Source organism: Corvus hawaiiensis, chromosome 25 (genome assembly GCF_020740725.1).
Source record: "Corvus hawaiiensis isolate bCorHaw1 chromosome 25, bCorHaw1.pri.cur, whole genome shotgun sequence".
NCBI classification, from domain to species: Eukaryota; Metazoa; Chordata; class Aves; order Passeriformes; family Corvidae; genus Corvus; species Corvus hawaiiensis.
Window position 1 is genome coordinate 3,355,166 of NC_063237.1, and position 22,169 is coordinate 3,377,334.

Below are 22,169 nucleotides of genomic sequence, written 5' to 3' on the forward strand. Positions count from 1 at the left end.
ACCCAGGCTTCCCCATCCCGGGATTTTTTCCCTTTTTAGTGTTTTTCCCTATTGAAACAGCAAACAGCGGTGACGCTGGGCCCGGAGCGGGCGGATTCCCCGGAGCCCTGCAAGCCCCCAGCCTGGCCCAGCCCTCCTCTCCCTCGCCACCGTATTGCTCAAACAGCACTAGGCATGGATACAAAAATAAAACAGCTATGTGACTTAGATATATATAATTTATATATATATATTTGTATATATATTTTTGTCTATTTATAGGTGGATGGAGAAGCAGAGAAGCTGAAGCGCAATATAATGTAAAAATACTCGCTCTGCTCCCGCTGTTGAGACTCTCCCCACCTCTGACAGCCTCCCTCATGCTGCACAGAAGTTTCTGACACCTATTACTAAGGAATTATTTTAAATATTTATTCTCCCCCCCTTCTAAAATAGAAATTAAATATATATTTGTTGAATTTTATATACAATGCGGTTTCGATACACCAATATCATTTCTTCAGACAGAGATACTGGGGCTCATTTCTCAAGTCTTTTTTTTTTTTTTTGTGTTTTATTTTAATCTAAGTGCTGGGGGGGAGCGGGTGGAAATCTGAGGAGCTTTCCGACCACAGGACTGCAAGATGGGCACCCTCTTTTGCAGCCCTGCAACCTCAGGAGAACAAGAATAAAAGCCCTCCTGGGAGAGGAAGTGTCGTTTTGATGGTAAATCCAAAATCTGAGCAAACTGTCCTCCCTGGGGCATGCCAGCCCCTCCATCCTGCATTTCCCACCCCACTGACACCAGTATAAAAATCCTTAGCTACCACTACAGCACATGCTTGCCACAGCCAACCCCCCCCGAGCCTGGACCAGCCCCTCTGCCCCCCTTTCTCAGCCCACCCCCTCCCCAGGTACGGTCCTTCCTCCATCCATGCACGTATCAAAAGTCAGCCAGAGCCCCGGGACTGGGGATGCTCGTCCTGCTGGCCCACAATGCCGAGGAACAGAGCTCAGCCAGCTCTGCCAAAACTCCTAAAAATGGGCAAACATGGCTCCCTCTAATCCCAGTCACCCAGGGAGGGGAACAGGCTCCCATCTCCAGCCCCTTCCCACAACCACGCTGGTCCTCCCCACTTGGAAATGTGCCAGCTGATGGGAATGAAGTGCAATGTTCAGTTTCTTCTTTTGCTGGCACCAGCGCGGCCAAATCTGGTCGCTGCTTCCCAGCCCTCAGTTCCTGGATCAAGCATTCCCTGACAGATCTCTAACAGGAACAACTGCACTTCCCACCTCTCCTTCCCAGCAAATGCAGGCAGAGAGGAGTCAAGATACTCAGAAACAGAAAAAAAACAAACAAAAAAATTAAGCTGAAGGGGGGAAATGGGAGCAAACATCCTGTGTTCTTTAAGGGCCACCCCGTGCCCAGACAGCACAGGGATGGCTCTGGGAGAGCAGTGGGAATCCAGCCTGAATCCAGCTGCCCCCATGCCTGGGGCCAGTACCAGCTCTGGCATCACTGGTGACCAAATCCCCTCTCTGCCTCAGATCCTCAAAGTCCTGCTAATGAGGTTTAAAATAAAAAGACACTGTCAAGAACATCTTGTCCCTCCCAGGAGGCACTGCTGGGGCCGGTTGGCACAGCCAGTGCCGCGTTCCTCAGCTCAGAGGACAAATTTAGCTGTATCCCTCTCATCCCTTCTGACTCACGCTTTTCTGGGAAGAACAGACGCAAAGCAAAATCCTTTCACACGAGTAACCAGAGAGCAGCATCTAGAGGGACTTGAGGGAAGGGTTTCTGCGTGGTGCAGCTTTTTCTTTAAGCGATGGCACCAGAGATGGGGCAACGTGAGACATCCCCCTCCCGCACCGTGTCCCGTGTCACGCCCCACGTGCCTCGGACACGCCGAGCACAGGACCTGTCCCTCTGTCCCTCCTGCTCCTCCATGTCACGGCCCAGGGGGGAGTCATGGACAATGAGCAAAGCAAAGCTAACAACTGGGGATGAAATAATGAAACAGAGCGATCTGTTGTGTGCAGCAGGGCCACAGCACAGGGCACACCGGTGCCTCTCCATCCCCAAATTCCCCTCAGGCTCCAGCTGCTCCCAGCCCCTTCCCCATCCTGATCCCACTTTGCCCATCCTGATCCCCCACTCCAGCACAGCTCTAAACTCTCCCCTAGAGACACACATACCCCGACATGCAAATCTACTGAATTCTGCAAACCTATCTACCTTTGTCCTACGCTTCTCTATCTATTTATATCTCATATGTACAGTGGGTTTCACTCCGGTTCCTTGAAAAGATTTCCTTCCCAAAAAGCCCTGACTCCAGTCTGGGCCTGCAGCGAGCCCATGTGGGACATGTGGAAATCTCTGAAGGTCCAGCCTCATGGAAAAGTACCTCCAGAGAACAGCTACAGATGAAACCAACCTAAAGCTCCAAGAACTCCCAAATCTACGTCACTGCCTGAAGCAGGAAGAGAAACCAAAATGCCAGGCGGATTTTGTCCTAATACAGACAGCAAGGTGGGAGCAGCAATGAGTCTGGAATGTGCGTCACGTCCGCATACCACCAGACATGACTAAGCCCTGCCAGGACCGTGCCTGGGCTGCTGAGCCCAAATCCAGTGTCCTCAACACTCCCGGAGGCAGGTACAGCAAGTTGTTATTCCCTTTATATTCCCTTTACATTTATAAATCCAACCAGCATCACCTCCAGCCTTCCTCCAAAGCGGGTGGCACCGAGCCAGCTGACAAGGTGACAAGCACCAGATCAACAGCCCACCAGTGCCCCAAAGCAGCCTCCAAGTCACTGGTGACTGGCACAGGGCAGCAGGAATGAGAATCCTCCTGGGAAAAGCATCCCCTGCTCACACAGACACCCTGGGGGCTCACAGAGACCCCTCAGCTCGTGGGCAGACTGCAAACCATGCCAAGGTTCAGACTGGGAAGAGACCCTGGGACTTTCCAGCTCCCCCATCCCACAAACCCCTCGCTCCCAGTTGTCTGTGGATGCTGTTAGTGGCAGGCACAGAAACGGGGCCCCACAAATGAGCCCTGAACACTCCCTCTCCCCCTCCCCTTACCCTAACTTGCATTTTCCCTCATGTCAGCACCGCAGAACCAAAATGCCAGTGGGGCTGCATGGCAAAGTCACCTTAGGAACACGTGGACAAGAGCTCAGCAAGTCCTGCTGGAAAAGCAGGCAAAGCACTTTCCCTGCCGTTTTTCCCTGCCTGCTCCAGGATTCATTGTTGGGACAGGTTGCAAGGGACAGCACCCCAGGACCACCCCTTTTCCACAGGATCTCAGTGACACCCTGGACCCACCTCTCCGGGTCACCTCCCCCAGCTCAGGGTGCCCAAATCCTGCAACCCCCATGGTGGCATGAAACTGGCACTGGAGCATCCCCACCGTGGCCAGCTCGCAGGGAGAAGCACCAGCAAGGACCCCCCAGACCTGGGCTGGCACCCCTGCAGTGACACCTCAGTAGAGCCCAGGGACAAATATCCTTGTGATGCAGAGGCATTTTTTCACGCGAGCCAGGATCTGCCAAGGGACCTAGTGGAACATCGCGTTCGCAACGTGCAAGGAGGAATCGTCCGGTTACTGGTACAGAAAGAGCCATCTACCTCAGACCAGCTTAGAAAATAAGAGAGTTTGGCCCAGGAAGATAAAAATCAAGATATATTTTGCAGCATGAAAGGAAAAAAAAAATTAAAAATGAAGAAGCAGCAGCAGCAGCAGCAACAGCAGCTGTGTTTGCAAACCACCAAAGCGACACGGAGTTCAAACGGGGGTGAAATGGGGGAAGCGTTTGGCATCGTCTGACACGGCTTCGATGTTCCAGGTCCGCGGAAGGAGAGAGGAGCAACCCTGAAGGGCATGGAAACCAGAGGGCTGGGAGAAGCGAGGAGGTTGCCAAAGCAAGAGGCGAGCCAGTCAGCCAAAGCACGGCCCGAGTCTATCGGAAGGTAACTCGGTCTAGCAGGGAAAGGAGTTAAGGATGGTTTTAGGGAGGAGCTGCTTCCACGAGGCGCCCGGGCGGGATTTCCCACTCCAGCAGCGTGGCAGGTACACGGCTGAAAGAGAGAGGGCTGCAGCTCCAGCCTCTAAAGGTCGAAGACCATGAAAAGCCCAGTGGCTCAAAACACCTGCAAAAGGAAAACAACTCTCAAAAGACTGACCCAGCAAGCCGGCATGCTCCGTCAACCTGCCCTGCACTCCAGGTCCTCTAGAGCTCCTTAAGATGGGATGGGGCACAGTCCTGAGGTAGCAACCTCAAGAGCCTGAAGACAGCGCCTGGCCCATCCGAACGGGTGTCGTAAATCGTTTGGGAAGCATTCAAATGGAAAAGCAACCCTCTGTTCGAGAGGCTGAGGCAACGAGAGCAAAAGGAAGAGCCAGTCGGCCACAGCACAGGCAGCACAGAGCCTCCACGAGGGTCACCTGTCCATCAGGAGCAGCCCAGCTGAAGTGACCGGCAAGCTGAAGTTGGCCAAGCCAGGCAGAGTTTTCCCCGCTGCCGAGCGGGAGAATGGCATTAAATCAATTCAGATCCGAGCGGCTTCTAGGGAAAAACCCTAAAAACACACCCAAATAAAAGAAATTTATACAGTCATACTGTTAGCAAGGTTGAGTTCTCACTCTGAGAGTTGAGGTTCTTACATCAGGTCACTCGTCACATCAATAAAAAGCCCTGGTGCAGGCTGGAAAGAGAGGGGCATTTCTGCCAGACCCTCCCTCCTTCCCAACACAAACCTGCTGATGGTTTGAGACCACCTACACAAAGTTGTTAAAGCTCAGAAGTATCTCGTTATCGATTTAGAGGATTCATTTTCCAGTGGTTCAAACCGTACTTAGGGCCTGGAGATTGGAAAAGACACGGTGCTCTGCTTTTGGTGGTCGCAGGTTCCCCAGCATCCTGCTGGGAGAGGAAGCCCAACCTCTAAAGCCAGGTAAATCGAGGCAGAGCAATCGACAGGCTCTGGCCTAAAAGCTCCTGGGGAGCGTGGCGTGGTCGGAGAGCCGGATCACAACCGAGAGCTCACGTCTTTCTCCAGATATCTCAGCCCTTGGAGGTTCAACCAGCAGCAAGAGCAAAAACCAAGGCAAAGCAGAATTAAAGGCGAGATTGCAGAGAATCTCTTGGCAATTCTACCTGGGAATAAACAAAAGTTTCATATGCAAATAGAGAGCCTGGGGCTAAAAACATGCCTACAGGCTCTCCAGCTCTCCTGACACTTTTTCTACAGCCTGAATCCACTCAAAGCAAGAATATCTACATGAAACACTCGGTGTTTTATTCCCAGGCAGGCTGGAGGGTTTAGCACTTTACCGCAGAGGAAGAACTGTGCAAACCTGGATGCAGTGGTTGATTTTACCACTTCAAACTTAAAAAAAAAAAAAAAAAAGAAGAAAAAAAACAACTCTAAGTATTTTAAAGGTAGGGATTGCTTGGTATCAGCACTAAGCATTTACACAGCACTCGCAGTCTGTAGGCCACCAAGTGCTTGTCCAAAGTGCTCAAATATGACTTATCCCCATTTTACAGATGGGAGAACTGAGGCACAGAGAGGTTAAGTGACTTGCCCAAGGCCACGCAGTCAGAGAGTGGAGGCAGAGCAGGAAAGTGAGCCCAGCTGTTCTCGGGTCACACCTTGCCTGCTAAAAACAAACCAAAAAAAGGCCTACGCAATCCAGAAAACCACCGGCCACCAAACCTACCCTATTCTGAAGAGGAAGTACATTCTGGTGAAGAGTTAGAACAGCATTACCGAGGGAAACGGGGCAAAGGGAGGGACACGACCCCGGCGGGTGTCACAGCCGACACAGCCGGGCTGGAACAGGAGGAAAAAGGGGAAAACAGTGAAACCAGCAGCGACACATTTTAAGCTGGCGCGAGACGCTGGGCTTAGCTTTGCATGGAACCATCCATGTCCATCCGCAGAGCTGGGCACTTCCAGCTGCTCTCCCCGGGCTCAGCACCTGCCGGAGGCTTTGGGGACCACGCAGCCAAACCCCGCTCGCTCGCACGTCTGCGTCTCCCCGCTTGGCAGTTATCAGTAGAGATTAAACATCACACAGTAAGAAATCACATCGCCACGCGGCACTGAAGAACATTTGCCTGCGGTACACACAGTGTCGGGCAGAATGAATCGAACCCACCCTCATCAAAGCTGGCGCACGCCGCACCTGGAGGGGGAAACACCTTCGGATCACAGCAGCCCCGTAGCTGCGCGCTCGCACGGCACTGAGCACACGTTACCCAGGCTCAAATGCATCTGCACACAGACAAATGGTGATTTCTCACATCTCACATTGATTCGAAGGCTCGGGGTCTTTCCGGCTTTTCCCTTTCAGAGATAGGTAAGGAAAGATGTCACGGATGGTTTTGCTGCTGTTACCTTCACATGAAAGGAGGCTGGGAAGGGGGAGGCAGGGAGATTTTCACAATTACAGCTTTCCTGGGATTATTTGGTCATGTTTTTATCATAATCAGATTCATGGGATTACCAGTTCCTGCCTGGGTTGTTAGGTTCTTGTCACTTAATTACACCCTGTGTCATTGAATTTCTTCCGGCGATTGAGGGCCAGCTGCTCAGTCCCACACTTCCCCCCTAAACACGCGCTGCAGACGCAGATGTCAAAAGCTCCATCCATGCCTTTGAAGCCTAGAGATCTTTTCCAAAACCAAGGTGCAACACCCCCCTTCCCACCCCACCCAAGCTGCTTGGGGTGGGGGAGAAGTGGATGTGAGGAACACCCAGCCCAAAGCATCCTCCCCAAAGCATCCCCCGGCTCCCCCCAGCTCGTCCCCGCCGTGAGCCGCCGAACCCCTCGGAGAGGCGACAGCGTAGGGGTGTCCCCCCCTCCTTCCCATCACCTCCGTCCCCCCGTGGTGTGACACCAGCTCCCTCCACCGCTCCTGTTCAACCTCCTGGGCCCAGCGCTAGGCTAGAGCAGGGTGGCGTGTCCGCTGGTGTCATCGTGGTCCACGCTGTTGAGAATGGCTGTCTGGTCTTCAGGGAGCTGCCGGTGGCAGAGGTCGTCCTTCAGCGCTGAGAGCCGGGCGAAGGGGTCCTGACGAGGGTGTCTCTTCTTCTTGCGGAGGCAGACAGCTTCGTCAGGCGACAGTACCTGAGAGCTGGGAGGGTGCTGAACCTGGGAGGCAGAGCCGTCTGGGAAGGGGGGAGAGAAGGCAGATGGGACCGGAGCCAGCAGCAGGCAGAGCAGAGCGCTTTGCTTGCTGTGAAAAGGAGGTGACAACAAGCCTGGCCCTGAACCCACAGCGTGGCAAGAAAGGAGAACGTTGGGCATCAGGGAAAAAGAAATTAATGCTCAAAATCCAAACAAATGACTGGAGATGGGAGATGCATGGAAAGGACTCAGTTTGGAGGAGCAAAAGAGGAACAATCTGCAGGCAAGCAGCCCGGGGAGCCATCCCTTTGGGAGGCAGGGAACAAGGGCAGCATCCAGGAATGGGCTTGGAGACCCCCGGCGCTGGAGCCGGCAGGGACCTGCCCGAGCTCTGCTCACAGCAGGACACAGGGAATGCTGTTGGGGACTGCGGGGTCCTCGCACTCACTGGGTTGTTTTCTGGATTTCGAGGAGCCCTTGGATGACTTTTTGGGCTTCTTTATCCGCTGGTATTTCAGAGCTTCGAGCCTCTCAGGTGCAGCAGCGTCCCCGGGCGGAGATGGACATTTTCTAGGAAGGAAAAGCAGACACGCGCCGTCAGCGGCTCCCGGCCACGCTCGAGCCTCTGGACGTCCCCGGTGGGGGATCGGCCGATCCCAGCCGGCTCTGCCGTGGAAAAGGAAGAGGTGAGAAACCCAGGGCCGAGGGAGCAGGGCCAGCCAGGCGTGCCAGAGCGCGGGATGGAGGAAGTGAGGCGTCCCCGCTGTCCCCCTACGTCTCCTTCAGGTTTCCGAGCGGCGCCGTGCCCCAGCCGGTGCCACCGGCCACGTCCAACACGGGCACCCCCAGCTCACCTGCCTGCCATGCCAACACTGCTAAACAAAACAGGACGGGGCAGATCCTATGTCCGATAAGGCATTTCTGGGAAGTGGTAGGAAACCCCTTGGGATGGAGAGAGAGAGAAAGAGACAGGCAGAAGCGGCACGGCAGCATCGAGACGGGCACCACGAGCCACCCGGGGCAGACAACACCGGCGCCACAAACAGCAGGGAGCCAGGATCCTGCTGGCCCTGCTCCCACAGCCAGAAAAACCAGGGGCCACATGACAGACAGGGACACCAAGGGCACACACCGACAGAGCCGGGACAGGTACCTCGTTCCCAGGTCCCTGTGAGAAGCGACAACAGAAACGCGACAGCACGGGAGCATCTGCTCCTGGAACAGTGAGAGGCTGGGAGCTGGAAATGGAAACACTGACAAGGTTTTATTGCGAGGACAAGGAGGGGATTTGCAAAGGGGTGCTTCCTGCAGGAGAGCCAGCAGGGTGCAAGGGATATTTTATCAGCTGTACCCCTTGAGGCACTCTTCTACAGGAACCAGCTCAAGGTGCAGTATCCTCCCCTTTGCAAAGAGATTTTTTGTTTTATTTCCTTCACTGTACCTGTTTTTCCCATCCAAGGCCTGGAAAGCATGACTGCTGTAGAGAGCAGAGCATTAGAGGAAAACCTTTTCCTTAGGAGAGCGGGCAGTCCAGCTCTTATCTACAACACATCACAGCATCCCCCTTCTTGCTGCTTTCCCATCTCCTTCCCCCTCTGCATTTAACTTCCACAATCCTCCAAGAGTCACCAACTCCTAATGCCACAGAAGAAGTCTGAGGCCACAGATGATAACCTGGGATAAACCCAAGCCACCTGCAGACAAGGTGTCCAGAAATGACAGGAAGCCTCCACAAAGCACCTTTCACTGCGATAAAGCCAATGCTTTAAGCCAGGCTCCAATGAGGAAAGGAGATTTAAACCAGCCTGCCTGCACCCTTCAGAGAAGGAGACGACTCTTCTGCTCTCACAACTTGGTCACAAGAGCCACACAGAGGACAGTGCTGACGGCAGCTCCTGCATCGGTCTGTGACCGGGGCAGGGATCAGCAAACCCCGCAAGCCACAGGCAGGAGGAGGGCAGGCGGAGCCACCTCAGCTGGCTGCAAGAGGCAACATCAGTTCCTTCGGACTCCTGCTTCAGCACAGAACCACTGAGGATGATATCACCCTGTCTGTCAGCATGGTGTGCCCCATCCAGCATTGCAAAAACACCGTGGCTGCTGGCCAGAGCAGCAGGGAAGGGCAAGAACACGGGCTGGAGCACAGACCCTACAGTCTCGGGCTGTGGTACCAGAGTACACCCACCCACAGAGAGTTTGGAGCTCCTCATCTCCCCTGGGGTTCAGGCAGAGCCTGGCTGGCACTGAAGACACCCTGCAGGCTTTCCCCCGTGGGTGCCCACGTGTGCCACCACTGCAGAGCACAGTGCGACAGCAGCGCTTCCCATCCGTCATCCCAAGCGTCTCCAGGGCGGTGAAATTTCAGCTGGAGTGCACAGGCAAGGAGCTCCCAGGAGATTTTTCCCCTTGGGGAGCAGAAGGGTTTTCGGTTTTTTTGAAGATGAGTGTGATTGCGAAGCTTCTCAGTGCCGCTGGCAGCATCGGAGAGCACCCAGGGAAGTACAGCGTGAGGTGAAGAAGCAGCTGAGGTGCAGCAGACGCAACAGAAACCCAAACACTGGGCACAGAAGAGCTCCTTTTCATGTTTTCCAACGCAACAAAGACGTCAAGGTACGGAGAGCTCCCGGAGAGCCTCTGTTCCAGCTCCCAGAAAACCTCTGTTGCAGCTCCCAGCAGAGCATCACATCAGCCGAAGATGAAGCAGCTCATTAGACATGCTGGGAGTCCCGCTGGCTGGATCCAAGCTTTTCCTTGTCAGGAGGACGACGTTTACATTTGCAGAGCTCAAACACCTTCCCAAGTGCAACCAGCCTCCTGTGAGAGGTGCTGCCAGCAGCAGCTCTACCCTCTGAGAGGAACCAACACAGCCAGCCATGCTCATGCTGGCTGAAGGCAGGAGCACAGCGACCCACAGGTCACAGCACGGCATTCCCTGCAGCAATTCCTGCCTGAACGGCCAGTAACAGGCTTTTCCCATTTAAAGCCACCATTCTGGGGCTGCACAGGAGTTACATTTCTGCAGGTACCTGGCTAACAGTGACTTCAGCTGCTCCAGCTGCATTGCCCACGGAGCTCACGTGTGCCAAGCCCTGGACACCACCGAGCTCGGTGATCCTGCCACCATCCTGCCCACCAGCAGCTGCCTTCTTCCACCTCTTCCCACCACCCAGACAGCTTTGCCGCTGTTATTAAAGCTCAGCTGGTAAAAGTCTCCTGCTCTTTCCACTCTTTTTCTTTCTAGGAAGAAGCTATTGTGGCATGCTGACAAAATTAGACAGATTTACACGAGGGATTATGAGGAAATTGCCTGAAGCTCATTTCCACTAGTTCTCCGTAATTGGACTCGTATTTATACACACAAACATAAACAGTGAGTGCACTGAACCCATGTGTCACCACAAATACTGTCTGACCTCTGGCAAGGCAGAGATACAGAGGACAAAACGATGCTACTCAGCAGCCAAATTTTATCTGCTCTACCCGCCCTTTATCTCTTCAAAGGGCTCCGATTCCTGCAAATTAATTTTCATTTTAAGCTCAGCCAAAAGCCTCTTCCTGCCCCCAGAGTTCACATTTTGGGCAGTTGCCCACGCACGAGGGAGGATCTTGAATGCCAACAGATGAGATGTTCAGTGAGGCGGGTGAACTTCTTCTGGAAACTTCAGTGTAGAGCCAAGCAAAGGAGCTTTGAGAAGCTCACGTGAACTCCTGGCACAAACCTTCTGCCAGGCAGCACCAACACCTGGAGCAGCAGTTTTCCTCAAGTCTTCAAAGGAAAACCCTTCTGCATGAGCAAGTGTCTGGACTGCATGGACTGGGAGGTACTGGAGAGGCCACAAAGGTACTGAAGGATGTCCAAGAGTCCCAGGACAGGAAAAGGAAGCAGGGGAGAAGAAGTATCCAGCCCAACACACATCTCAGCTGCTCTTCTTCAAATGTCCTTCCATGTACAAAGCAAAGATATAAGGGAGAAGACCCCTGAGAGCACCACTGGCCTCTTTCCACCCAAAAGGGGAACCCATATAAAGGAAGGGTCCAGGAGATTCAAGGACACTATACGTATATTTATATATATTTAACCTCATGGAGGTGTCAGCACACATTCCCTGTCTCCTCCTCTCCTTGAGCCAAGACATTGACATCCAGGAATCGTTTGGGCATGTTAGAGCATCCACTTGGATAAAGCAGAGTATCCACTTGAAAGGAGCCCACCACGTCCTTCAACCCTTCATCCTCCTCACATGAAGAGCTCAACTCTCCTACAAGAGGCTCCTGCAAGTCAGAATTCCCACTCTGCTCCGAGGCAGCGCTGGCTGCTGCCTCCATCCCAGAACGCTTGGGATCCTTCAGCACAAGGGGTGCCAGAGAAACACCGCGGTGACGGCCCCAGCCCAGGGCTGCTGCTGCTGCCAAGGCACCGCCAGGAGGGAGGGAGGAAGGGGCTGGTCACAGCGGGGAGCACACCGGAGAAGGGGGGCCCTTCTACAGGTTTGTAGACACCACAACTCATCTACACAACGGACTTCACCACCATGCTGACGGAGAGGAGAGAGGGCGAGGGCAACGGGGCCGGGCTGGACAGGAAGAGGGGGATACAGTCATGGGGAAGGGGAGGGGAGAGAGGAAGATAAATGAAAAACAGGAGTGAGAAAATATATTTAAGGAAATTAAAGAGACTGAAAATAAAAATAAAATAATAATAATAATAATAATAATAATTAAGAAAGAAAAGAAAAAACGCACTCAGACAAGCGGACTCACAACTTCTCCAAGCGGAAGGAGGCATGGAACACATGCAGAGGATCAGCACATGGACAGTCTTTAAAGGGGAACCTGTTTTCTTTCAAGCGGCGAGCGAGGGCTGCGGCTCCTCCCGCACGCCTGGCGCCGACGTCCCTTCGTCACTCAACGCTACGCCACGGCCAAGCCCCCCAGCTCCCAGCACTGGCAGTGCTGCCCTGGCAAGGGGGGCCTGGGGAGGCCCCCCAGGACAGGCTGCCGTGCCGAGGGGCAGGGGAGCTTGGTGCCTCGTCTGTGGTTTTTGGGTTTCCCTTTGCAGGGAGACGACAGCCCCCTTTTCCCTGTTCCGAGATGCGCGCCGCATCCTAAGAGAAGAAGATGGGAGAACTCCTCGTGCTGGCTCAGTAATGGCATCGTTTATCCCTGCCCATCCATAAAAACTTCCTGAGCTTCACCCAGCAAAAGCCGCCATGCTGCAGCACGGAGCTCACATGCTGCCTGTCCCTCTCCTCTCAGCTTTTAATGCTGCAGTAGAGAAATCTGGCTGGTCTGGTATAAAATCCCTGTGCTCCACACGCACTGACAATTTTATGACCCCAAATCATCAAGAAATTACTTGGCTGGGCTCTCTACAGGATTCCTCACTTTAAAGTGAGATTTATTCTTCTGGCTTCCCCTTTTCGGGAATAATGACTCTGGAGCCGCTGCTGTGACTGCAGCTCCCAGCAGCATCCTGGAGTAGGACACGCAGCTGCTCCCATCCTGCTGGGCAGTGTGACCCTGCTCCTCAAAATCCATCGGTCCATGGCAGCCAGCACTGGAGCCAGCCAGGATCTGTGCAAGAGCCTCACCAAACTCAGACACGAGCTTGGACTCACCTGTGCTGTGCTAAAGCCACGCCCGCTCCTGTCCCTAATGCTGCCGGAGCAGGGAAGAGCCACAAAGCAAGAACAAACAGCCACATCCTTGTTGAGGGCTTCCCCATTTCCCAAAAAGCCTGGCACAGCCCAGACCTCACCAAGGCTTGGTGCCAGCTTTGCTCCTCATGGGACACCAAGGAAAAACAGAAAGAGAAAGCGACCAAGTGCTCAAGAGCTTTGGAGCTGCAAGGCTCAAATGGGATGGGTTTTGTCATGCCAAGAGGATGGCTCCTCCACAGAGCACACATCCTGTCCCTGCTCCCAAAACGCCCTCCTCACCAGTCCTGCTTCTCCCCACCCCAGGACAAGCCTCCAGGTCAGCTGGAGGAATTCCCCTCTCCTGGAAACATCCCCCTGATCTCTCCAGGCATCCCACCTCTCTCATGAGGCTCTTTTCCAGCCCAACAAGGCTCCTCAGGCTGTTGGAGAATATCAGCCAGGACCTTGACTCTTCCCAACGAAGGCAGCAAAGCTTAACCTTTTTCATAAGGTCTCTCCTAAGGAAGTTTCGGCATGGCCAGGCCCTAGAAACAAGCCCATCTACAATCCCATCTCTCCTTTCATAACCAGCCTGGCTGATGGCCAAACAGGTCAGTGTTGCCAATCCTCTGGGTCACAAATTACTATTATCCCATCTGGATTTGGCAGTTTTAGTGATATTCTTCTGCTTTTAAGGTCTGAAAACCATCTCCAAATTACTCCATCCCAGTTCCAGAAATGCCCATGGCCATCTAGGAAACCAGCCCCATGAAGGCAGCCCAAGAGGAATTTTCTTGGAAGAGTCTTTCAAGATCTGCTTAGGGCTGTTTGATTACAGCTGTGTCAGAAGAAGTCAAAGATTTCTCAAAGTAGAATTTCAGGAATGGAAGGATTTTACAAAGACTACGCATGTGATGGGAAGGAAAGAACACCTTTCTGGCAGCCTGAGACCATAGTTCTGCTGCTGCCAAGCATACAATCTATCTCGGGAGAAAGACTTCTCCCCTTTTCCATGATTGAGGAGACTTGGGAAAAAGAAAACAGATCCAGGCACTGCTGGAAACAGAAGTCCATGTGCTGGACTGCAGCTGGAGACTGATTTTTGGAGCCCACTCTGAGCACACTGTCTGCAGCTGGCTGCTCCCAGCATGGCTGTTTTTCCTGCCTTTCGTGGGCTCCTTCTGGTCTGGATCATCCAGGACAACCCCACCTCAACACACGCCTCCCTAACACCACGTAACCCTCGCGCACCCTGGAAAGGAAAGGTGGCCCCTTCCAGGAAAGGAAGGGTGGCCCCAGGGAGACGGCAGCTCGGCTCATCCCAAACCCCAGCCCCGAAGGCAGGGGAGCAGCGTGTGCTGCTGGGAGCGGAAACCCAAAAGCCACAGAGACTGTGCATCCAGAGGTGTTTCCTAGTGTTTTCGGATTCCTTATTCCCCTTTAAAGGAAGAGATGGTATTGGAAAAGCCCCTTCCATGTCCCCTGTCATGCCCCGCTCCCGGCCACCCTCCACAGCACCCACACCATCCTTTCGGACATGGATCACCCTTACCTATTGAGCTGAGGAGAAGCTTGTCTCGACAACACTGCCCAGATAGCTGAGATTAATCAAAAACAAAGCAGTTATCAACACCCGCAAGGAGCCGAGCTCCGCAACACATCAGCACGTCAACAACTCCAAAAAGGAAAAAGGAGGGAAAGAAACCAAACTGAAACACAAACGAAACGAGGCTGGAGAAGAAAGGGGGAAAGAAACAGAAGAGAAAGGAAAAGAAGAAACGAAAACGATAATCAACAAAGCGAATGGATACACTGCATAAAAGCACGGACAACAGTGCTGCTCTAACACGGCTCTGTCCTGGAGCTGGCTCTCCTTGGCATGCCCTGCTAGGAGACGTGGACCTGTGACTACATCCCTAACTGCATCGCTCCGTAGCTGGGTTTTCCAGAGGCACACAGAAGTCATTTCAGGCTCGTTCAGCTGCTCTCCCTCCCCATCCTCTCTCCCCTGAGCCCTCCTTCCTTCCGTTCGGTGCCGGAGGGATTTGCTAAGGCCATAACGCTTCCAGGTACCAGAGGGCGGGAGTGAAATGCGGAGGGCACTGCGGGGTGAAACGCTGCCTCCCCCCTCCCCAAAACACAGCCTCTTCTCCAAACGCCTCCGACCGCGCTGGCTCCGCGGGGCTGGGAGCCCCGGCCCCCGACTCCTCTCTGCCACAAGCCGGAGGAGGGGGTTCAACCCCACCAGACAAGAAGCCAGAATGAAGCAAGACGAAAGGATGGGACGAAAGCACGGCTACGGGGTCTAAGGTGCTGTGAAAGACGGAAGGAAAGAGGAGAAATAGAGAGAAAGAGAGACGCTTTTGCCTGGAGCAACCCTGGTACCTGGAAAACCAGCCGCTACTGTCTAGTGCAGCCACATCCCTCTTTAGGGCAGGATCTGAGCGTGCCGGCAGCCTCCCGATCTCCGCTGGGCTTAGTTTATTTTTATTTTTCCTCCTCTCCTGACATGCTGCTGGTGTGGCTAAGTCCTTGATCTCTCCCTGCCCGCGTCCTGGGGCTGCAGCATCCCTTTTGCAGATGGGGCGGTGACCGTGATAGCTGTTTCTGTCATGCATTAAAGCTCTCTAGACTCCGCGGGAAGGAAGAGGAGGAAGACAGAGGCGCGGCGGCGGCGGCCCTAACGTTCGAAGAAAGCCAAGAGCCAGCAGCTAGAAGAGGAAACAACCTCCAGTGACACCAGGACACTTACCTAAGCAAGCCAGGTCTTTGTACACCTGGTAGACGGCCCGTAGCCCGAGTCACGGCGCTCCCAGATTCCCAAGGGACCGGGAAGGTCGCCTGCCTAAAACCCAGCGCTCTCGGGCAGCGGCCATGCAACCCATGCCCGTGGCACCAGCCTCTGCCTAGCAAAGCCCGCGGGACGCCGTCTCCAAAAGGGATGCTGCAGCGTGCCCAGAAAGACCCTACCAGTTGGGATGGTGATGGCAGGGAGGGAGTCAGAGGGAGTGGGTGAGGCAGGGTGGGGGAAGCCAGGAAGGGGGCAGGGGGGTCACCACGGGGCTCACGCACTTACCCCGTGGCGGCTACCGTGGTGGTGGATGTCGGCTCCGGTTGGAGAATCTCCTCGCCAGCCCTCCTCGGAGAAGGGATGTCTCCGAAAACATCCATGGTGTCCACGGGCAGGGAGGAGCCCTGGGAGTTGGAGAAGCCGGTGCCCACGGGGGTGAAGGCGGTGGTCGGTCGGAAGCTGGGGCTGTCCCCGCGGCTGCTTGGCGCCGGAGATCCCGTGGAGGACGGCGTGGATTTGCGGGAGAAGCTGACGGCCGCGGGCGGCTGCAGCGTGATCTCCGACACCTCCGCCTGCTGGATGAGCCCCGGGCGGGGCCGGGCGCGGGCGGTCAGCTCCGGGGAGCTGTTGCGGGAGCTCAGGGGACTTTGGGTCAGAGGAGAAAGCCTTGAAGGTTGTAGCACCACCTGATGTAAACTGGGCTCAGCCCTCCTGACCTGCCGAGGGCTGGGCCGAGGTCGGGGTTGGGGCTCGTACCACCTGGTGTCCAGGCTGAATGTGCTTGTGCCGCTGGGGCCGACGGGCTCGGACGGTTCGTGGTAAGGCAACACGGGTATGCCCATACCTTGGCTGGTATGTCTTAGCTGCCCTTGACATCCCATGGGTTGCATAGGTTTGTCCTGCCACTTGGTGGTAGTGGGCACGGAGGATTGACCCCTGCCCGGTGACTTGCCGGTCCAGCTCTTTGGTGCCTCCAGGGGCAGGATGCCCGAGTAGGACGCGGGGACCACCTGGAGGGAGGAGGGGGGTGGCCCCCGAGGAAGGCAGCCCGTGGGCTGGGAGCCCTCGGCTGCCTCGCAGGGCTGGAGCTGGTGGGGGAACGGCGCAGGGGCCAGCTCCAGGCTGCCAAAGGGGAACTCGGCCCTGCCCCAGGGCTCGGGGGACCGGCCCCCCGTGGGGGTCTGGGCCAGGGGAAGCGTGCTGTTGGAGGCGTTCTCCCCGTTCTCCTCGGGGATGGTGGGGTGTCCGAAGGGCCCCTCGGGGGGCAGCGGCGGGGAGGACATGACCGAGCTCAGTGGGCTGACTTCTGGCATGTAGAAGGGCGGTGGGTCCACCTCCCCGGGGCTGCTGCTGCTGAGGTAACCGTAAAACTGGTGGTGGAAAGCCCGGGGGGCCGGTGGGCGGGCCTGGCCAGTGGCCTGCAGGGTGCCGGGACCCTCCAGCGCCCGGTGGAACCGGGGGCTGTATGCTGGTGGCTGAAGGTAGGACTCCTGGCTGGAGGAGAGAGGGGTGAGCTGGGCTTTCAGGGCGGTCACAGAGGTGGGGACGACGGGGTCATCGTTCTCCTCGTCCGACTGCCTGAACTCAGGGTACATGTCCGTCTCCTCCACGAAGGGGAAGCCCTCGATCCGCCGTGTCTTCAGGGAGGGCTCCATCTCCGCCGGGTCCATGACGAAGCGTCCGTCCGGCCCGCGGCTGATGAGCTCGATCGGGGTGGTGGCCTCAGCTTCGGCCTCTGCCTTGGAGACGCTGTACTTCTTGCTGCTGATGGCTCGTTTGGTCTTCTTGTAAAGGGAGAGCTCCTTCTCCTTGGTGGGGCTCAGCATCCGCTTGGCCTGCGGGCCCTGGTCGTCAGAGGACTCCGAGGGGGGACGGAGTGTGCGGATGCTCTCAGGACTCACCTTGCCGGAAGACAACCTGGACCACAGGGGAGAAAAACCAAGAGAGGGGACCGTCACCCGGAGCAGAAAGGAGGCCTTCTCGCCCAGAAGAACAACTCTGGATCCAGAAAACAAAGTGCTACCAGCTCTCAAAAGTGGAACTGCTGGGAGAAACTGGCAGGGGCTAACCAGGATGGCAGAGTCTGGCCAGCAGCAGTGCACAACATCCCTGCTCCTTGGGAGGGCAGCTCGGAACACTCAGGGCAGAAAGCTCACACCAACACCTTGCAATAAGCTCCACCAACACCCCAGCACCTCGCAACAAGCTCCATCTACACCTTGCAATGAGCTCCACAACCCCACAGGGACAAAAGACACATCCAGAGCTTGCTTCCATCTCTTTCTGAGGTTTCCTATGTTCACCTGAGGTATCCATGCCCAGGAAAGGCCCTGAGAAGAGGGACATCAGGCAAATGTCTCCTCCCACAGAACTCAGCATCTCACTTGGAGATGCTGACAGATCATTTCAGACCAACTCTTTCTCCCATTCTCAACACTCAGACTTTAGGCTGAGCACCTCAAAAGGCAGCGAGCACCAGAACAGTTCCCTCATCCCTATCCAGAAAGCCTCAGACAAACCGGATTGAGAGGCAAAGACAGCAGATCCAACAGAGACAGGTTATTTCAGTGCAGTGGATGAACTGAAAACAAGTGAGATTCAGATCCACCAGCACCGGGACATTTTGCAACAGTCCAGGAGCCAAAGCATGAGGTGTCCACATCCCAGACTCTTGCACTCCCACCGGGAAGATGCTCCTGCTGGTTTACAGCTACACATGCTTTTGATGGGCTCTGCAAGGAGCTGTGGCTACTGCAGCACCACGATCCACCACCTTTGGGCACATGTGGAAAAGAGGCTTCAGCAGGGCACTCTTCAGGAGAAAAGATGAATTTCCCAGGAGAAAAACAGAGCCAACAGAGAATGACTCAAAAACTACAGCGAGCTGGCAGGAAGGACTCCATATGCAGCAGGCTAGTCCTTCTCCTAAGGAGCCCCTTCCAACTGGTGTGGAATTGAGTTCCACCAGCCAACTCCAGCTTTGGAAATGTGCACAGATCCAGTGGGGTCATCTCTTAGCTCTGTTTGCTGCATCTGTCCCTGCTGCTTTCTGCTCCAAAGCCCATTTGTCTCTTGTGAACTGCTGTGCTCCCAAAAGTTCAGGGAACACCCAAAAACAACTCATCAGGAGCAGCCAAATAGGGATGAGGTATTTCCATCTGAGCTTTGCAATGTAGGAAGGAGGCACCTTGAAGACCCCACAGCCTGGTGCCGCAGCTAGGACAGATACTTACGGGGACTCCAAACTCTTCCTGCAGTGGGTTATCGAGAGAGGAGGGTCTGGAAGAGAATAAAAAGGGGAAAGAAGAGAGAACGCTGAGGAGGCGCAACACAACAGAGACAAGACTCAACATCAAGACAACAAAAGACACTCAACAAGAGGCCAAGGTTTCATTGCTCCAGTGCTTTAATGGTTGCTGACAACAAACAGCTCCCGTCACAGGGTCCTGCCCGTCCTGCTGCCGCAGCCCCGCAGGCTGGAGGAGACGGAGCCGCTTCCCTGCCCTCTCCAGCTCCCCAGCCGCCCCTTTCCCTACCAGCCGTTCCTGCACGGAGGCTGCAGTCCCAGCTTTCAGGAAGCAGAGCAGCAGGGTCTCCTTTGGGGTCTTCTCTAGCCCAGCACTGCCTGCTCCGGGGTGGGAGCAGCTGGAGAGCCCAGCTCTGGGGGGACCTGGAGGAAGTGAGCGGTGCTCCCCCGTCTGCGTCCCAGAGGACAGCCCAGCCCTAAACCCCGGCTCTAGGAGTTATCACCACGTGGGAGAGCTCCCTCGGAATTCCCAGGCTAGTTTCTCTGGTGCCTCTTCACCCACCCTGCCTCTCCCGCTCCCGACCACGGGCGCTTTCAGGCACAGCCGAGGGAGGAAGTCAGGGCTTCACCTGAGGACGCGCACGGACGAAGAAGAGACAGACAGGGAAGAAGGTTACGACCACAACACAACCAGGGGGGACAAGCGAGGAGGAGACAGGAAGGAGGGAGGAAGCACACCGGGAATGGACTCACCTTTCTTGCGCTTGAGCTTGCGTTTGCGTTGCTTGTTGACGAAGCAGGCGGCGAGTGTGCTGAAGAGGATGGCAGCAGCCAGGAAGCAGATGGTGGCAACGATGCCAGCCAGCACCGGGCGGGCTAGGCCCTCGTCCGTCAGGTCAGGCTGAGGGAAAACGTCTGGGGGAAAAACACAACAACTCAGTGTTACACCTGCTGCCTTCCCCAGGGAGCTGCCAGAGTGCGGATAGTCTCCAGCAAGGATAATCTCTGCAAAGAGCCTGCTTCCAAGCCAGCCCACCCAGGGAGAGCAATCAGCACTGCTGCAGGACCCAGGGGTTTAGTGATCTCACACCAGATCACAGAATCATAAGATAGTTTGGGTTGGAAAGGGCTGTTAAAGGCCATCTAGTCCAACCCCCCTGAAATAAGCAGGGACATCTTCAACTAGACCAGGTTGCCCAAAGCAACCTGATGAACCTTTCTGTGTTAGCTGATGGACACCCAGGGAAGAAGCCTCCACACCAAACAAATACATATTTATGTCTAAACACACACAACTTCAGCAAACCTGCAGTCACCTCCTGGCTGAACAACCTGCTGCAGCAGCACAAGGTATTTCAAACTCTTCTGTCAGTGCTTCATTTCAGCTTTCCAATGAACACGGGGCCCTTTTGTCACCCTTCACTAACCAGGAGCACATGTGAACCCCCAGCAGACCTCAGCCGTGGGCACGGGCAGATGTGTACCCTGCACAGCTCGGTGCTCCTGCCGTGTGCCACGTCCAGGATCAGCACGTTCCCGCACGGAGCACGGCAGAGCAGCTGCCTGGGGCCGGGCACCTGCCAAACCCCATCAGAAAAACTGGGCGTGAGGAGCAAGGGCAGCGAGCAGGGAGGCTGCAGCAAGCTCTCCTCACCACACCGGCACCACTTGGGGGCAGAGAGAGACCGCTGCATCGCAGCACGGCGGAGCCGGCTTTTCCACGAGAGCCAGAAAATCCGGGCTCGCTGCATCCCCATCCCTTCCTGCTGCCCTCGCCTTCCCCAGCGCCGTCACCACCCTCCTCCGCCTGCCCCTCGGCTCGGGGAGCATCCTCCGAGCTGGATGTGCAGGGAACACGCACGAACTGCAGCGCATTGCAGTCTCCCGCTTGCAAAGCTCTTTTCCCTGTGGACTCTGCACTGCAGCGCTACGTTTCCCTCTCTCCACCTTTCATTCCCGTTTCCAGGCTGCGCAGTGCCCGCTCGGAGCTTTGTTCTCCGGGCTCACCGCAGAGCCGGGCTGTGCTGGGCTCTGCAGCACCCGGCAGCGCCGTGCTCCGGGGATTTGTCCTCGCCTGCTCCCATCGGGAGGCAGCGCCGTGTTCAGGACATCCATCAGAGCCCTGCACCCCCCCTCAGCCCAGCTCACAGCCCCACAGCCGGGGGGAGAAGAGGAGCCAGCCCTCACCTGTACTGGACACGCCAGCGACGTTGCTGGGTTCGCTGATGAGATCCTGCATGACCGCCAGCACACGGAACTCGTACCAGGTGTCCTGGAACACCAAACACACCCGTCAGGGCCCTCACACAGCCTCCAGCCTCGTCTCGCCAGATCCTCCAACATCCCCAGGATAAATAAAACCCTCTAACATCACCTTTTTAATGTTAGCAGGTCAGGCTTTTATCCTTGGCCAGGGGTGTGGGGCCAATAAACTTCTGGCCTCCACCCAGACACATATACAAAACTTTTTCATCTCTTTATACATTCTCATCAAACAAAAATTATTGTTCATTGGCTCTAAATTACACAAATCTCTTTCATTAATTAGTATTCTATCCTCTATTGGTTATTGATTTCTCGCTTCTTATGCTAATTAGTGCATATTTTTGGTATCTTTTTCTTCCTGTAGGGACTTTCCAATGTATACTGAGACTTTGTTAGTCTCTTTATCTTCTGCTTTCTGCAAAATGTCCTTGTGGTCCATAAATCTTACATTCCAACCTCAACAATTCATCTTTCTCTCCCAGGCTTTGCTCATTGAATCATATCAGAGTGACTTTCTCAAAACTTTAAGTTTCTCAGTCATTTCTCAAGCTGTGCTCCTACAGAAGTAGCTCACGACAACTTTGCCAAATGCTGGCTAAGAGTAATGGAACAATAACACACTATTTATAATTTATACGTATATTGATTATGATTACTTAGAGCCATTAACTAAAATTATTAAAATGTTCTATCTTTTCCAACACTTGCCCAGCTCCTCGAGGATCCCAGCTCAGGGACTGAGCCACCCCAAAACTTCCCCGGAGCTGCAGCAGATGGTGTCAATATTGTTACAGAACCATGAAGGCTGGAAAAGATCATTGAGCTGGGTACAGTGCGGGCAGCCCCTGCTCACCTGGGACAAGTCCTTGGCAAAGAACTCGTTCTCAGAGCCCGGGATGCCATCATCCAGGATCTCCCACTTCTCCGCCACGCGGAATTCCATGATGTAGCGGTCGATGGGGAAGCTGTGGTTGGCAGGAGGGAGCCACGACAGGAGGACGCCTTGCTGTGTCCGGTTGGCTGTTAGGCACCTCGGTGGGGTAACCAACACCAGAGGCTCTGGAGTTGTTACAGGGAATGCTGGGGACAGAGCAGAAGGGACAG

General features: G+C 55.0%; 1 protein-coding gene across 10 annotated transcripts in view; it reads right to left on the minus strand.

Moving 5' to 3' along the window:
* Positions 1-3,648: 3,648 nt before the first annotated feature.
* Positions 3,649-22,169, minus strand: part of IGSF9B (immunoglobulin superfamily member 9B) — a 42,631-nt gene continuing 24,110 nt past the window's right edge. For 6 of the 10 annotated variants that reach the window (XM_048328583.1, XM_048328578.1, XM_048328584.1 and 3 more), the window contains 8 exons: positions 21,919-22,145; positions 20,988-21,072; positions 19,554-19,715; positions 18,787-18,832; positions 15,839-17,470; positions 7,572-7,693; positions 6,870-7,164; positions 3,649-4,137 (listed from right to left, as the gene is read on the minus strand). In XM_048328583.1, coding sequence (XP_048184540.1) covers positions 6,941-7,164; positions 7,572-7,693; positions 15,839-17,470; positions 18,787-18,832; positions 19,554-19,715; positions 20,988-21,072; positions 21,919-22,145 — 2,498 coding nt within the window. In that variant the 3' untranslated portion in view covers positions 3,649-4,137; positions 6,870-6,940. The other 4 variants (XM_048328581.1, XM_048328579.1, XM_048328582.1 and 1 more) reach the window with 4 other exon arrangements.